This window comes from Acanthopagrus latus, chromosome 1 (genome assembly GCF_904848185.1).
Source record: "Acanthopagrus latus isolate v.2019 chromosome 1, fAcaLat1.1, whole genome shotgun sequence".
Lineage (NCBI taxonomy): Eukaryota > Metazoa > Chordata > Actinopteri > Spariformes > Sparidae > Acanthopagrus > Acanthopagrus latus.
The window spans coordinates 33,345,919-33,363,903 of NC_051039.1; the positions used below are offsets into that span (position 1 = coordinate 33,345,919).

General features: G+C 43.1%; 3 protein-coding genes across 4 annotated transcripts in view; all 3 read right to left on the reverse strand.

Annotated features, from left to right (window-relative positions):
• Nucleotides 1-775: 775 nt before the first annotated feature.
• LOC119021703 lies at nucleotides 776-4,872 on the reverse strand. The gene is made up of 5 exons (XM_037102152.1): nucleotides 3,584-4,872; nucleotides 2,565-3,146; nucleotides 2,281-2,424; nucleotides 1,939-2,188; nucleotides 776-1,709 (listed from the first exon to the last, which is right to left on the reverse strand). The coding sequence occupies exons 1-5, from the start codon at nucleotides 3,866-3,868 to the stop codon at nucleotides 1,060-1,062; spliced, it is 1,911 nt and encodes a 636-aa protein (XP_036958047.1). The 5' UTR covers nucleotides 3,869-4,872; the 3' UTR covers nucleotides 776-1,059.
• A 4,910-nt stretch (nucleotides 4,873-9,782) lies between these two features.
• Nucleotides 9,783-14,402, reverse strand: LOC119021717 (zinc finger protein 358-like). 2 transcript variants are annotated; one of them, XM_037102193.1, is made up of 4 exons: nucleotides 13,830-14,402; nucleotides 12,513-12,589; nucleotides 12,115-12,226; nucleotides 9,783-11,954 (listed from the first exon to the last, which is right to left on the reverse strand). In XM_037102193.1, exons 1-4 carry the CDS (start codon nucleotides 14,104-14,106, stop codon nucleotides 10,939-10,941), a joined length of 1,482 nt encoding a protein of 493 aa, XP_036958088.1. In that variant the 5' UTR covers nucleotides 14,107-14,402; the 3' UTR covers nucleotides 9,783-10,938. The 2 variants fall into 2 exon arrangements, with proteins under 2 accessions (XP_036958088.1, XP_036958082.1); XM_037102187.1 differs by having other exon boundaries at nucleotides 12,115-12,229; nucleotides 13,830-14,401.
• Nucleotides 14,403-15,021: 619 nt separating this feature from the next.
• LOC119021709 (gastrula zinc finger protein xFG20-1-like) overlaps nucleotides 15,022-17,985 on the reverse strand; it is a 35,589-nt gene continuing 32,625 nt past the window's right edge. Inside the window, exon 7 of the transcript XR_005075721.1 lies at nucleotides 15,022-15,366. The gene's annotated coding sequence lies outside the window, so the exon portion shown is untranslated. The remainder of the gene's footprint in view (nucleotides 15,367-17,985) is intronic.

The window sequence follows — 17,985 nt, forward strand, 5'->3', positions numbered from 1 at the left end:
TAAAAATGTAATTTCCAATAGTCTTCATAAATGGCATGTTAAATAGTATCTAGTATATCATCTTCAGCTTCACAGAGCTAACATCCACCTGGATAAGGCCACAAAGCATGGGGAGGATCATGTTCTTTGACTTCTCTAATGCGTTCTACACAGTCCAGCCAGTCCGGCTGGCTAAGAAGCTCTCAGGGATGCAGACTGATCAGGACCTGGTGATCACTGGGACTGGGGTGAAACGCTCTTCTTGCAACCCGTTTTCCTGATGTTGAGCTGAAGGTGGTTCCTGCCACACAATCCCACAAAGTTCTCGATTAGTTCACTGTATTCCTCCTCCTTATTGTTATATTATTACACTGTCTGTACTAAGGGTGTCGAAATCAACCGAAATTAAGTCACAATCTCAAACTTCGAATTTAATAATGAAATTGTCGTTGCTGCCACTCCCCAATGTCACGTCCGCTTGCCAAGCATAAAAAAACACACATGTTGAAGTGCTGCAAGTCAACCTCCTCTAACTTAGACTAGCTAAGCCAGTATCTATTAACTACAGCCAGCCAAACAATAGCATGGTGTTACATGGAGGGGCACCATTCTTGTTCAGCTCCTGGATCACGGTCGGTAAGAACAGGGGAGATGATTTGGGGTGCGTTACAGGCAGGGTTCCCACTGCTTAGGGCAAGTCAAATTCAAGACTTTTTAAGACTTTTTTAATGCCATTTGATATTAAATTTAAGACCAACTTCATAATAAACACAAATGGAAAAATAACACCTCATCATAGGGTTCGGGACAATTTTGTCCAAATTTTTATTTGAACATGACCTTCTGATCAAATGGAAACTTTTTTTGAAAAACATTAATACTTCAAGACATGGAGACACATGTACAAATACACATGTAAAAGAATGCATCATGAATCCTCCACTGGAAGGTAACGATTACAAATAACTTACTGTATAACTAACTGTATCCTAAGCATCATATAAATGCTTGCAAAAGAAAAACTGGAAAAAACACTCTGCTGCTGAGGTAAAACTGTTGCCCGTTTGTGATATGTAGCTGCTATGGCATTGCTTTTTTCAGTTCCTCCTCCACATCTGCCAATTCTGCCAGTTTTTCTTTGTGGCGCTTTCTCAGTGTGTTAGATTTTTTGATTAGCTGTGCCATCAGGCTACCAGCCTTTCCTTCTGCTTGCGTAGCAAGCTGATCGGCATCGTCGAGCAGAACTTTTGCCACCTCAGACAGACATTTTTTCTTCTTCTTAAGTTCTTCGATGCGCTCTGCAGCTGCCCTTTGGTTCTGTGTTGCAATGTCATTCATTTTCTTTTGCTTTTCCTCATCTAGGTACATCATGTACCTTGACCTGGCTGATGCAGCTGAGGACAGGAGCTCCTTAGTGATGGGGACCTTGAGGACACCCCCACAAACTGTGACATAGTCACAGATCAGTCGCTGGCTGACCATTGTTTCTTCATGCATATTGCAAGTTTCAACCTCTTTGTTTATTGAAAAGCCTCTCTCTACTGTCGCCTGGCCAAGCGATAGGAGAAGAAGCTTCTTACAAAACTCCCATAGCTCAGGGTAGCATTTGCTCTGGAAAGTCTGATGGAGGAAGACATCCACCCTTGTCTCAGTGGGTCGGTAGGAGTGGAAGGTGTCATGTCTAGCCTCAACGGATAGGAAGTCACAAAACTGCTGTGTAATCACGTCACCTGCAAGACACAATACAAAGGCACAGGCAAAATTCAATAAAACATGCAAACACTTTATTTTACTTTGTCACGCTAAATACTATAAGAATCAGGCAAATTAATATGCGCTTTCTGGATACCCAACACTTCTTTAGATGCTATTTACATCACTCTTAGTTTCTTTTTCATTTAGAGACAGATAATGCAGGGAATGCAGAAAGAAAACTTGAACTGCTCTATTCTCTCATACCGGCTGTGACGCCTCCTGACAATTGTTTATCGTGCAGAAACCTCTGAACGAGATTCCTCATCTTGCCCTGGCACCATTCTGGATCAGAGAACATCTTTCTAGGGTCCAAACAGGTCAGCTGCCTCACAGTGGGATATTTTAAGGGGCTCTTGTTTTGCACTTTCTGCAGGATGGTTGACATCACCTTGATGCAGTCCCTCTTAAACTCTAGGACTGTGAGATCTCTTATCTTTTTCTGTCTTTGGAGATCCTGACAGGGATAATGAGAGTATCCTATGTAACAACTAGTAAATCAATTTTCTGGATCCTGGTAATATTTTAAACAATAACATGAAACACTACCTTCAGGGTTGATTCTGCACCCAAGCCAGTGTTCACTTCCTTAGGATGGACCCAATTCTTTTTGTCACCAACATCCAGTCTGGCTAACTGGAGTGGACTGATGTCCTGAAGGACCTCCCTCTTGATAAAACGCCTCAAAATACTCTGTAAACAGAAAAAGCTAAAATGTAACCCAAATAATTACAACCATATGGACTTGACAATATGTAAACACTGTTTTGCTTCTTTGCTTTCTTCTTTCATATTTTTTAAACAAACAATACTCAGTAGTAGAATATAATTACCTTCATCAGTTCTGCCAAATCATTCACAAGAAATGGTATCATTGGCTGATCTGTCTGGTATGCAGTGAGGAAGGGGCTGAAGGTCCTGATGACAGACATGTAGAAGTAAAGTTTTGCCATGATGAGAGGATCTTTCTGTGCCGCCTCAAGGGTGTCAAAAGATGAGGTCCCTAGATTTGGTAGCCTCTTGGTCCTGACTGCATCCACGTACATGGTCACTGAAGGCCACACCTCTAAAGCCCTCTCCACAGCTGGTAGGTTCTCAAGCCACCGGTGGCCACAGAATGCCAGTGGAAATTGTGTGGTTTTGGTAAGAACCGTGAAATCCTCCCTCCTTGCAGGTGTATTATGGAAGAGTGCATGCATGGCCCTCAGAACCTTGTCCAGTTGCCACATGACAAAGCCGCCTTTGCAAGCATTATGTAAGGTGTGGAGACCACAACTTCCTACCACAATCAGTTGAGCGCCCCCATACTGTTCTGACTGTTCTTGCTGCAGTAGCTCCAGGAACTTCCAGTTCACATTTGGTCCATCCATGGAGACTGACAACAGCTTATGTCTATCCAGGTCCTTGGCACATTCCTGAGAATAAATAACATTAGAGCTCATGAAGCATATCAAAATCATACTGGATTAATCCAGCAAACTGCCATGTATCTTATTTTCTATGTAATAAATGGAACGCTGACACAGAAAAGGTAGTAAAAAATATCATTTGACACCTTAGTCAAACCTGAAGACTATAAACAACACTTGTACAATATAATGTGATCCAATACAACAGCCAACTTCTACCTCTACAAATATAATAAGGTTCAGTTTTGTTTGACACTTTCAGAAAAAATATTAACTTTAAGTTAATTGATTAAATATTACTGATTTTATAATTTGCAGTGGTGTTGATATGGACTGTATTACAGTATATTGAAAGTTTTGGTCACCACGTTTACATGCATGAGTTAGGGAGAATGATGTTTATAATTTTCTACTTCTATAATCTCTGTTTGATGCCTACTTACTTTGAAATGGCGTAGTAAATCCTGGGCTGTTCCATGTCCCATGAACTGCGACCCAATATATCTTGACTGGACGTGATCTTCGCACCAGTAGCGGATATGCAGATCCAGTTGTTTTGTTTTTGTGGTCTGGTTGAGGCTCTCGTCAAACATTAAAACAAACGTGTCCTTGTTAGCATCCGCAACGAGCTGCTTTAAAATGTACGGAGCTAATCCAAATTTGCTGATGTAGGCTGTCTTGGTGGACCCACATGCAGACGAGTGGGCAATATCAGAATCTGGGAACATTGCACGGAATATCTCTCCAACTCCCTCATTAGACTTGAATCATTGGTGTTTGGTCACGGTGTTCAGCGACCACAGTACCTCTGCTTTCAAAGTAGGCGTGCAGCCGAAAATTGTCTCAAGACGCGGTGCTGCGGTCCGAGTTGTTGATGTCGCCGGGCCCGAGGGTGGAGGCGGAGGCGGAGGCATGGTGGAGACGAGGGTCGAACAGAACTGCGAAATACTTGGCGTCTGTTGGCAGCTGGACTCCGAGGCTTGGTGTTTCGTGCTGTGCATATGTGACTCCACTGCCTTCACTCCCATCGTGCCGAGTTTGAAACATTTTTTGCACAAAATGCACCGTGCCTCGTATACGTTGCCTGGCACCGCTTTTAGCCATTTAGAAAAATGTTGGTCGGACAGCCAGTTTTCTTTGAATTTACACTTCCCCATTGCTAAACGAGTTGCTAGGTTGCTACCTGGCTGCTACCATGGTTGCTACCTTGCTACAGGTGCTCCCGGGTTGCTCCATGAAGATGCGCTGCTCTGAAGGTCCGGGCTGCAACCACATGACTGATGGTTCCGCTACAGTGATTGCGCGATGTTACCGCGAGATTCATTCGTAAATGATTTGAAAAAAAATAAATGTATGTTACCTTTTTGGATTTGAGACTAATTACAACCATAAAATAAAATACATCACAAGTTCACGTTTTTAAGACTTTTGAAAGATGTATTTAAGACATTTTAATGCCAATTAAGGCCTTATTTTTAGATTCGTGAATTTAATGCCTTTTAAGACTTTTTAAGGATCCGTGAGAACCCTGACAGGGGTGCGTTATTGGCAAACCGAACCAATGAGAATCGATAAGCCGGCTGCGCGTATCCATGGCGTGTCAATTCGACGGTCTGATAACTACACAGGTCCTTCACTTAAATCAATAAAGAGAAATGTTTCACAAAGCAACGTGACATGACCAAACAAAAGTGATGTAGCAACTGTGACTGTCTTTGGCAACTTATATGAGGAAAAAAATATGCAGATATACGTGGAGAAGTGTCTGTCATCCTGTCTATCCTCCTGTCCTACCGACTCTTCGTCACATTTCTGCCCGAAAAACAGTGTCTGTCACCGGCAAAGAAGTCACCGAGTGTTTGTGATGAGAAAAAAAAACACTATGATTGTCAGCCCTCCGGACCGAGACTTCAGTTGACTGCAGAAAACAGCCTCCACCTGCAAGTGAGAGAGTCAGACAGCATCCAGTTTACTGATGTTGATTATGTTATTATATCATTTAGAGTGAAAAACATAACTTTGACACTTTCCAGGATGTTTGGTGGATCAGGATCTCAATCACAACACATTATAATCCATATGATTATAAACTATCCACAGGTTTAGATTGACAGGGGGGACGCCGGGGAAACACCTTGACAACACATAGACATCATCATCATGACGTGTACCTCTTTAGGAGCTGCAGCGCTGGCGTTCATTATGAATTTCAAGGCGGTTCGTCTTCAAGGCAGAGATGCTTAGATCTGTGTGACTCACCAACGCTGAGAATTGGTGAACCACCACTGCAGTATTAATGTCTCCTCTCTGTGTGAAAGGGGCTACTGGTTCGGTTCACTTCTGACACTACCTCCAGGCGTATCAGCACCGGAATGAAATTTCACCCCTAAACTCTGTGTACACAAACAATGTTCTCAGTGCTCATGTTCATGTGTAGAGACCCAGCCCCAAGCACTCCATTAAAAATTAGCTTGCCTGAAAACAAAACTATGGTAAATTTGAAAGTGCCTCTTTCATCGTAATTATGCTTTTACACGAAGGTTTTACTCATATACATTCACAAATAAAGCCTAGGTTGCTTTTTGGCAAGAGTTTCTCTTTAAGAGAATATCTATCTGTACACAATTATTATGGAACTAAATTAAAAACACACATTTCACTTTTTTTTATTTTCATCTGATGAAGTTAGAATTACAAACAAACAACTCAAAACTTTCAAATAAACATTTCTGACATTTAAAAAAATAAATAAATAAAAATCAGTGACCGATATAGCCACCCCTCTTTTCAATAACAGTGATAGGCCTTTTTTTTCTTTCACTGTAAATCTCCCATTTAAGAAGGGCTCACACATTCTCAGTTGGGTTCAGGTCAGGTGAGGCCTTCGCTGGTTAGCCACACAAGAGGAGTACTTGGATGCATGTGATGGAGCATTGCCCTGCATAAAAATCATTGTCTTTTTTTTCTCAATACCTTTCTTGCAACCCTGTTGACTATCTGCAACTTGACATTTGATGGTTCTCTGATCACACCTCAATATCTTAGCAATTTCAGGGGTGCTGCATCCCTCAAGGAGACTTTTTGTAATTTTTGACTTTTCAGAGTGAGTTAAATCTCTTATTTGGCCCATTTTGCCTGAGGAAAAGAAGCTGCCTAATAATTATGCACACCTTGATATAGGGCAGGGGTACTCAAATACAAATCTTAAAAGGGCCACAAAAAAATGTTCTATGACTCAAAGGTCTATGTATTGAGGTCGGTCAGGCCACATGCAAAAATACTGTTATATTCAAAACAAAATGTCCTTTTCATTCAAAACATCGAAATACAAACTAAAATAAAATGTCATTTCCATTTTAACATAAATTAAAATACACAGTTGGATATTTCCTCTTTTTGTTTGCCTTCAAACATCATTTCAGTCATGCATTCTTTTATTTCATTGTGTCATAGATGTGACAAGAATCCTGCTTGCAGCTTGATGTGATGATTTAAGTGCATTTATTTGTGTTCTGCTTAATTAATTTTTGAGTAAATATCTTTTCAAAATTCCTATGCCATTCACAATGCTGTTTCAAATTGGAAATCTTCATCACAGCCCTGGCATCTTGTAACGCCCCTTGTGGACTGTGCGCAATGACTCTTGGGTATTCTGTTGGTGTTGGTGTAATTATGGTTCATTAATGTGTTTGTGAATAAGATGATATGTAAGAGGGTTGTGGGTTAATTAGTTTTAACAAGGACGATAAAAATGTTGGCACCGTGAGCGAAAGGGTGTTGGCCGGGAGAGACTCTCCGTCTGTTTAACTACAGTTGTGTATGTGAAAACATAATGAACTGGCCAGAATTTGTTAAACTTTGTAATGTGAAGTCTATGTTATTGTTTCATTATTGGGTATGTGTGTCTTGACCTGGTTGAAGAGAGAATGAATGCAAATGGAAAGACCCTACTTATTTAAGTTGAAGATTTGCACTGTCAACTCTTTTTCTTTTATAACTTTTGTTATAGCAGTTTACTTGGAACACGCCATTTTCAATCCCTTACCTTACCTTACAACCGGTAAAATGTAAATACGCGAGCTGCTCCGAAAATGAAAGTGAAAGTTGAAAGTTGCGCTCACAGCAGTGAGTGGCCGGATGCAGCCCAGGGGCCGCCTATTGAGGACCACTGCACTACACGTAACACTACATTAAACACAAACTATACACTCCAAACACACTATATGTCACAAATCTCAAAACTCGCCATCTCTGTCGCTGTCTGTATCACCGCCGGTGTCCCTCACACAACTTCCCCAGTTCTTCAGCAACCAAACTTGCGGCTTGTGGACACTTTCGTGACAAAAGCCCGTTTTTACCATTTCTTCCTGCACCAGACACAAAGCAAACGTGACGGCAATGTTCGCGAAAAAGCGTGACGGACATTATTTACCCTAAGTCCGGTTTTGGACGTGCCGGTGCGTCCAGTCCGTCGACTCGGGAGGTGGGCCGTGTGGGGGTGGGCTAGCAGTTAGTTACACACGAACATCCACAGATTCCAATTCCACTTTGTTGTCCTCGCATATCCGGATCTCCTCAGACCGGAACAGACTCGGTCCGTACTCGTTTAGTCTCATTAATCCACAACAGTCAGTTTAGATGCACAGAACGAGACCGAACCGCCGGCAAAATCCCGGTCCAACTCGCGCCGCTCCAGGTATAAATTCACTTGTTTCTTAAGGTATGTCGTAGGCTTCAGCTCTGCAGTGATTGGCTCTGGTGCGCATGTGGCTATGGTATGCAGTGATTGGCTCTGGTGCGAACGTGACTATGGTGGCTATGGTTGACAATGCTAGTGGAATTGTAGTCCAAACAAATGCGACTTTGCATACTCTTGAACCACGCAGCAGCCATGTTAAAACTCTCAGATCAGTCTGATCCTGATCTGCAGAGATATTTGAGGCACACATACATACACAGACAGACACACACACAAGGAGACAGACATAGATTCCTTGCTTTTATAGAGAGATGTGCAGTGTTTTGTCAGCCACACATAGCGATTTGCATTTAGGCCGAAAACTTCAATTTTGGTCTCATGTGACCAGAGCACCTTCCTCCACGTTTGCTGTGTCCCCCACATGGCATGTAGCAAACTGCAAACAGGACTTCTTATGGTTTTGTTTCAGCAATGGCTCTCTTCTTGCCACTCTTCCAGAAGGGCCCAATTTGTGGAGAGCGCAACTAATAGTAGTCCTGTGGATAGATTCTCCCACCTGAGATGTAGATCTCTGCAGCTCCTCCAGAGTTACCATGGGCCTCTCTGCCTCTCTGATCAATGCTCTCCTTACCTGGCCTGTCAGTTTAGATGGATGGCCATGTCTTGGTAGGTTTGCAGTTGCGGCATACTTTTTTTATTTAGGTCTGTCAGAGTAAAGGGAGCTGAATGCCTTTGCACACTACACTTTTTAGTTTTTTATTTGTAAAAAAAAAAAAAAAAATCTAAAACCAGGTATCATTTTCCTTCCACTCCACAATTATGTGTGTGTGCGTGAGCGCGCCCACACACTGCACTTTAATATAATTCTATATATATATATATATATACACACAATGAAACAGGAGATCTGTTATCCTGCTAAGACAAGTAACTTCTTCTCCTGTCCCCGTCTTTTTCTATTTGAATGTCTTGAAGTAAAACTGAGGACTTCAGACAACTGAGAAAGTCCTGTCCTTTATAAATGAAGTCACATCACACAAATGATGCCCACAGTACAGGTAAGTCCACTGCAAACTGTTATACGTGTTTAATGAAACCCATACATTTTAACAAACTGGAACATGTCATGAAAGAAAACTAAAAGGCAAAATATCTGTTTTAGCTGTGCAACAGCTAGTGCAAGTTACATCCAAACACCTACACATACAACACCTACACACACACACACACACATACATACATACATATATATATATATATATATATATATATATATATATATATATATATATATATATATATATATATATATATATATATATATATATATATATATATATATATATATATATATAACTTTAGATCTTTTTACAATCATTTGTTACTGGATTGAGAAAAAGAATGATTGACATTAAAAAGTTAGATCTCAGGCTTCATCCTGTGAAGAGTTGAGAGAGGGAGAGTTAAACCTTGCAGCCCAGCGTCAACGGTGCTTTGTAACTAAAACATATAAATATTCTGATTTCACTGCCCAATCTGGATTCAAACCTAGAGGTCAACATTCTGGACAATGCATTACATCTTCCCCTATTCTTGAGAGATGAGCGGTAAATAAATACACTGACAATCAGTGTGACATACATTATCATGAACACAATCATACACAAGAAAGTGCAGGCCTGTACTACAAATGCCAACATTTACCATTCAGTAGCAGGCTGCCTTGAAAAGGCCACTCATTCATGGTACTGTAGAAATGTAAGAAGCGGCGTGGATGATACAACAAATACATCATGATAAACTCAATGTTTATCAGCGCTGCCTCCTAATTTTTGGCCATGGATTTAACAGTTAGTTATGGGAACATTTAAAGTGCTTTAAAGGAGAGTCTGATATTATTCAGAATAGACATATCTACCCACAGTCAGAAAAGAAGATGGATATCTTTCTGAACATTCAATACTGAGATCAAGGACTAAATAACCATACAGGCATCCTTTCATATCTGAGTCCCAGCAGCCCTAAAACAAACAACGGTTGGCAATGTCTAGAAATATGAATCTGGCTTTTGAAACAGGCCCAAATTTTTTTCTTTCTTTCTTAAAAAGGGGAATTCCAATATTTCTAAACCTGGGTCCTTTATTTACATGTTTAGTAAGTAAACTATTCATACTACAAAAGTTTAGGAATCAGTATAGCAGATCTCCTCAGCTGGCAGCCTCGACACGACTACAAAGTAATCCTTTGGGGAAACTGACTGTCAAAGTTGCATTATCTAACAGCGTTTTTGTCACTGATAGGCTCAGGTTGTTATTCTGAGTATCTGACAATATTATGGAGATGATTCTGGAGAGACCTTTTAGTTAAATAAAGGATTTTTAAGTCATAGCTGACTATTAAACCGATTAGGACAATCTAGATGAGGCAATAACTGTAACATCTCACCTGTGAGATTTCAGAACAAGACACGACAGTTTACTCCTTCAAAGAGACAAAAAAAAATTACACTTTAACAAAAAGGTTTCTCTCCAGGAATGATTTCTGTAATATTGTCATTATAGGCACTACCTCAGCTTGTAAGTGACAAGAACAAGCAGTGGACATAACTTTGACATTTGGAGTTGCCCAAAAGGATTATATTGCAGCCATTGCAGCTTTGTCGTGCTAAACTAAGACTAACTCTCTTCTAGATCAGCACACATGGGTAAGTTATGTAAACCAGACAGTCTGTCACAAACAGGACAATTTAATGACAAATGACAGGTAAAGTGCTATAAACACTGTCCAGGCACTCGTGTATAGTCCACTCTGTGGTCTCGTCAGTTTGAAACAAGGAGTAAGAAAAGAATCAGAGGGCTTGAGGGGGAAAAAAAACCTTAAAAAACAGAAGTCACATATTACTGCTATAATTTAAGACATATATCAATTCTATGTGCCATGACATGACAGGATACAGCCTTGCTTCTCATTTGCTCGTGCTTACATACTCACATAAGATGCTATAATTCCCATATGAAGGGATTTCAATCATTCACCCTTCAGAGTCCAAACTGTACGAGTATCCCTTCCAGATGAAATCCATCCCCTCCAGTAGCCTGTCTACAGGCCACACTGGGACTGCTGCCGGTGTCTGCGGACGCTACACATTTGGCTGAAGGACTGTCCGCAGCGTGAGCAGCTGTAGGGCTTCTCCTGCGTGTGGACTGTGCGGTGCCTCTTGAGATGGCTGGATGAGATGAAACTCTTCCCACATAGTGAACATCGATAACGCCTCTCCCCAGTGTGGATGAGGAGGTGGACACGCAGGTTGTTGGGCTGGGCAAAGCCCTTTCCACAGTGGGGGCAGGTGTAAGGTCTCTCCCCTGTGTGCACCCGTTGGTGCAGCTCCAGGGCAGCTGCACTAGGAAAGATACGGCCGCACACAGCGCACACCACAGGTTCTTTAGTTGCGGCAGTGCTGCTCCTGTAAGGTCGCCTCTGGCTGGTCGTAGTGACAGAAGGAGCTGCAGGGGGAGGGGGTGCGGCCACAACAGCAGCGGCAGCAGCCATGTCAAAGGAGGCAGCAAAAGCAGCCATTTCATGAGTGCCACCTGTGAAGAGCATGGTTGGAGGGCCATCTAGATTGTCTCCTCCTCCATGAGAGGGGAAGGAGGCAGAGGGGTGGCCGGTTTCTGTGTTCCCCAAACCCAGCTGCGCTACTGCATATGCTGCACCAAGATGGCTGACCCTCTCCTGCATCCAGGCCAGGTCCAGGCCCAGGCTGTTGAGGCGGTCAGGGCTGGGCTCATCTGACGCTACAGGGGCTGACAGCTGAGAATGATGGAGTTCGTCTTCTGTAGGATCCCCTGTCTCAATATCTGGCTTCATAGCACCATCTGTCAGGCTCCCTCCCAGGTCCCTGTGAACAGCCTCAGGGCCCGGGATCCCCCCACTGCTGACTGTTACACTGTTGCTTAGAGGCTTGCTGGCTTTACGTTTTGCTCGAGGCCTGCAGGTCAGGTCCATTGTGGCGTCAGTTGGAGAGGGGGAGGGCTGGGCAGTGGAGGTGGTGATGTTGGTGACACTGGTGCCAAGAACAATGTCACTGGGTGGGGTCTCCTCACTGGGCTCCAGGGCTGAAGAAGGACAGGTAAGGGCAAAATGACTAAGGTTTATTAATGGAGAAGATGTGAGCAGGCGACTGCAGTACAGATGTGGTGTAAATGTTTCGTCAACATTGAACCCATCAGAAGAATCAGTGACACACATATTTAATCAATGGCAAACCACACTCACCAGTAGACAGGCCACATTCTGCCCTGATGTTGACCTCCACCTTGAGGTCCAGGTTGCAGTCATCTCCCTCCACTTTCTCCTGCTTCACCAGAGTCAACACCTGGGTGTCCTCCTGCTGTCATACAGTGAAAAGCAGCTGGAACATGACAACATGTCTGTATTCATCAGGTTCAGTCATCACAGCTCAGGATGAACCTAGGACTCAAACATCTGACCATGCTCATATGTCTGGGTTACCTAAAATGTCAGAAATCATCCACAAGTTTGTGCTACGCAGGACTGTGAGGGAAAGAGCACAGGTAGGTAATATATGAACCTTTCGGCCTAACCATCTGTAGCTACCCTGAAATAGCTGTTAAGTGCTCTCACGATTTTTAATGTACTCTGATAGTCTTTACCTTTGAAACATGTTGAAAGGGTTCATCTTCAGAGGAGGTAGTAAGAGCTGGCACCAGAAGCTGATGGTCATCAGGTACTGAAAGATAGTACAGCGAACTGAGCTGATATTATCCACAGATCTTACCGCCTCAGACAGCCACATTGTCTATCTGATTTCTGGTCATAATTGCTCAGTTCTTGTATAAAAAATGAGGGGTTGACCGATTATGGGCCCTGGATGTTTATTCGGCCATTATTCACAGATTTTCAGTATCTGTGATTAAGGACTAAACAGGTAAAACTGATTTAAAAATGTTATGATGCAGCTTCCTCTCACACAATGTTCCAACTACATCACTAACTGAACGGTAACATGTCACAATTAATAGGCTATAAACAGTGAATAATCTGAATCTATAAAGTAATTACTAACTACATGTATCAAATAAATGTAGTGGAGAGGAAGTCTAAATTAGCAGGGAATGGACGTACTCAGGTAAAGTACCAGAAAACAGTACTTAAGAAGAGAAACTAGTAAAAAAAAAAAAAAAATCCTCTGCTTTGCAGTCTGTCACATGGAATTAACATGTAGTGGTGCAGTAGTGTGAGAAACACAACATGCTACAAGGCACAAGGTGGATTTATCTGTAATTCTACAATACAGGGTTGTCTGGTGGTATGACACCCTGCAGGGCTCCAATATCCAGTGTGAGTGGTCTTTTTGTTTCATGTTGTGATAATTTGTGACTTTTTTTGTTAGTTTGGATGTGCGTAGCATGGACGTCAGATCTGACATAATCATCTCCAGATATAATTGAATTGGTTACTGATATGCTGACTCAGTGGGATGGCCAGCCTGGCCCTTGTATTGTGATAGAGTTGACAGAATGTGAAGGTGGGTGCTGCTTTATTGCCTGGCTTTGGCTTGAAGAGGGCCACATTTGTCAAACCATAGTTTTACATTTACACTAAATGACATATTTCTACATGATAGTGTCTAAAGAAATACAGCACGCAAACTGTGGCCAGAGACATGAAGGAGTAGGAGTTAAGAGGAGCCCAGCAGATCAGACACCACTGGGGGTAAATCAGAAGTCGGCATTTTTGCTTTTGACCTTAAGTGACACAGATCAAGCCTATTTCAATCGGGCCTGCCTGCCATGTCATATGATATGTGCCTGCATGATGCTGATGTCCACATTAGTGCAGGACGTATTAGAGCACATCAGTGTGTGACAGAGTCAGTGTGCTGTTCTCTAGATGAGCTCGTGTATATGTGTGAGGTTGTGTCCATCATGGTGTCTGCAGCCCTGCCTCCTGCCTCTCCATCTGTTTACCTTCGGGTGGCCTAAAATGAACGGCGTGCATTTCCTCCCGCTGACTTCGTCTCCTCATTTTCCTCTCGTAACTCCGCATCTTCACGTCCATTTCTCGCAGTTTCTGTCGCAGCGTATCGTTCTCCTTCTCGCTCTTCTCCCGCTCCTGATCCATCTGGGAGCGCAGCGCCGCGTAGCCATCGTCCACCAATTTACAGATCTCCGCCACCGCAGAATTGGCCAATATTTCTATAATCGAGGCGATTTGCGCTTGAAAGCCGACACAGTCCGCCATCATCGCCAGGTCTGTGTGCCTGCTCCTGTACGGACAGATGCGGGCGGCGGCGACGGCAGCGGCTGCTGCTGCTGCGGTGCACGGCCGTCAACAGATCCACACACCGCCGAGACACGGCGGACATGCAAGAAGCTCCGTGTATTTCACACTGCCTGTCGTCTTTTAGTGTGTTCAAGACAGTTGTGGCTCTTTTAGGTGAGGTGAGAGAGTCGCCCAATGATGACGTCAGTTTGTTGTTTCTCTCGGGCAGCTGTGTGTGTCAGTGGACAGGTGAGGAGGTGAGGAGAGGCGCTGCTGGCTGTATATTGGACAATGGATCACTGTGGATAACAGTGATCAGAATGCAAGTCACACCACATGTTTAAACGGTGCGTCTGTCATCTGCAACCACAGACTGAATTACAAACAAATATATATATATATATATATATATATATATATATATATATATATATAGAGAGAGAGAGAGAGAGAGAGAGAGAGAGAGAGAGAGAGAGAGAGAGAGAGACAGAGACAGAGACAGAGAGAGAGAGATAGCCCAGCACTTCACTTGATTCTTTCCAAGCAGACTCAAAAATAATGTGGAAAAAAAATCATCAAGTGCACTGTAATAAGGAACATTTCCTTACACATACATGTGGAAATAAAGTAGAATGTCAAAGCTGTATACATGCCAGCTCCAAGTGTAAAGAGTTGCTGGAATAACAAACATGAATAGATATTAGTGTATTAGTGTGTGTAAATCAGACTGATGCAACTCATGACGTCAACCCACATGTGGCCCTTCGACAACATTCTTTCCGGCCGTTTGATCAAGATGAATGAGTGTTAGTATATATTTATATATACTGGAGGGGGGAGGCAGTGTCAATATATATATATAAATATATATATATTGACACTGCCTCCCCCCTCCAGTCTGCTGCAGCACCACATAAACCATTCACTCCAGTGTTAGTCAGTGACAGCTCTGATTCCAGTTGAGTCTCTACATCAGGAACTTCACTGCCACTGTATTCAACAGTCAGAGAGTCACAGGGATCCACAATATTTTTTTCTTCTTCTGCAGTCAAGTCTGTCATTTTCCTGCCTCTATTTGGACCAGAACCTCTTGGTGCAATCTCTGCTGGTTTTGAGCACAGATCCAGGGTATCAGCCTCTACCACTCCTTCTCTCTCCTGCTGCTGAGCTTCAGCTCTCGAAAAACCTTGTTTTTCATCCAAACCTGATGCGCTGACTCTGGGGCTGACTCTGGAGGTCCAACTAAAGAGTGAGCAGAGAGAGAAAATGACAAAGATTACATCCGTCTTTCATTCTCAGTCAGACTATTCATGTAACTGTGGATCACCATCAGCAACAGTTTGCATAGAACAGAAGGATGTTTTTTTAAAACTAATAGTGATAGTTGCCCGCAGATATAGATCGTGTATCCCTGTTATGATTCATTACTCTACACCTTCACATAAAAATGTGTTTGATTTTCATTTTTCTCCTTTAGCAAAGAGGCTTCAGTAGTAGCCAGCTTCTGTATCTACTCACTAAATGTTTGTGTTTCTATCTTCCTTCATGGTGTTTGATATAAAGAAGTCAAACACTCTGTACAGTATCATACAGCCTTTCAAACATACTGTTGCTGTTCGGAGGCGTCTGATGGTCTTCCAGTAATCTGTAGCCTGTCAGCTCCTCTTCTAGCCTTTCCTCCTTTATCATAAATACCTCTGGCTCTGACGGCTGCTCTGTCACCATCACCAACTGGCAGACAGAAAGGATGGTCTCCGATCAGGCATAACATTATGACCACTGGCAGGTGAAGTGAGTAACACTGATTATCTCCTATTATGGCACCTGTTAGTGGGTGGGATATATTAGACAGCAGGTGAACATGTCCTCAAAGTTGATGTGTTGGAAACAGGAAAAATGGGCAAGCGTAAGAATTTGAGCGAGTTTGACAAGGGCCACATTGTGATGGCTAAACGACTGGATCAGAGCATCTCCAGAACTGCAGCTCTTGTGGGGTGTTCCTGGGCTACAGTGGTCAGTATCTATCAAAAGTGGTCCAAGGAAGGAACAGTGGTGAACCACTGTAGTGGCAAATATAAACAGGGTCATGATCATGCATATACATTGATTTGAGAATACACCTTGCAGTTCTGTGTTAACAGGGAATTTGAGCCTGATGAAAGACCAAGGTTTGATGCTCCCTTTAAAATAAAGGCTGGAGTGGGGGAGCGGCAGGTGCAGCTACAGCTCACCCAAGGCCACAGATAGGGGCCTGGGTGAGACACTTTGTAGGCCTTAAGGAAGTCAGACAAAAATGAGAATAGTAAGATGACAGTCTCGCGTGATCATGACGAGGGGGGTGGTCCAGGAGGGCACTGGTGACCTTGACCCCGAGTATAAAAGAGGGTGATCGGGGGAGATTTCTCAGTTGCCCCGGGGTACCTCATGGATTTATAACTTCTTCTCTTGGAATAAACACCTTTTTGGACTGAAGATTTGCTGCCTCGCCTCTGATTTGGACTTAGTCTCTGAGCTGTCTTGTTTCTAATTTGGACTTAGTCTCTGAGCTGTCTTGCCTCTGGTTTTGGACTTCGTCTCAGAGCCGTTTCTCCTCATATTTGGACTTTAACTTTTGAGCGGAGTCACAGGGTCTGATAGTGGAATAATTGGACGGATAAGGAAGGTAGTCTCCCACTACACCACCACAGGGTCATAGGCGGCCGAGGCTCATTCATGCATGGTGGGAGCGAAGGCTGGCCTGCGTGGTCAGATCCAACAGATGAGCTACTGTTGCTCAAATTGTTGAAGAAGTTAATGCTGGTTCTGATAGAAAGGTGTCAGAACACACAGTGCATCACATGTTTGTTGTGTACGGGGCTGCATAGCCACAGACTAGTCAGGGTGCCCATGCTGAACCCTGTACACTGCAAAAAGTGCCAACAATGGGCATGTGAGCATCAGAACTGGGGGTCATTTACCTGGGGAACACATGGTACCAGGATGCATTAAGGGAAAAAGGCAAGCCAGAGGAGGCAGTGTGATCATTTGGGAAATGTTCTGCTTGGGTTCTGCCATCCATGTGGATGTTACTTTGACATGTACCACCTACCTAAGCATTGCTGCAGACCATGTACACTCTTTCATGGAAACAGTATTCCCTGATGGCTGTGGCCTCTTTCAGCAGGATAATGCACCATGCAAAAAAAGCAAAAATGTTTCAGGAATGGTTTGTGGAGCACAGCAAGTTTGAGGCGTTGACTTGGCCTCTAGATTCAAGTCCAATCCATGCAGGCCCCACCTCGCAACTTGGTGCGAGATACCACAGCACACCTTCAGGGATCTAGTGGAGTCCATGCCTTGACAGGTCAGGGCTGTTTTGGCAGCAAAAGGGGGATCAAGACAATATTAGGCAGGTGGTTATAATGTTATGCCTGATTGGTGTTTATTATTACTGTCATTACTGTAACATCATTACTGCTACTGCATTATTAATCTGATACATATGAAACTTATCAGTAGCCATGATTGCTCATTTATTAAATTCTACATTTAGACTTTTTAAAACATGCATACAGCTGAGGGACTAGGGATGTAAGGGTTACCAGTGTCACGGTAAACCAGGTTAAATTTCCCAACGGTGAAGGTTACCATGGTAACCGCGGTCCACAACCACAGTGTGGTAACTCGCGAGATACTTTATCCAAGTCTCACTACGCAGGTGCAGCGTGCAACGTGTGCTTGTTATGTAGTGAAGAAGACATGGCGGCGGGAGGATGTGATAGTAGCGGCCCTCACGGCATTTTTTTGCGCCTTCAAAGAAACCAAATCTGAAGTCTTGGCGTATTTTGGTTTTTATAAGAATGCTCAGGGACAGCTGCTCGA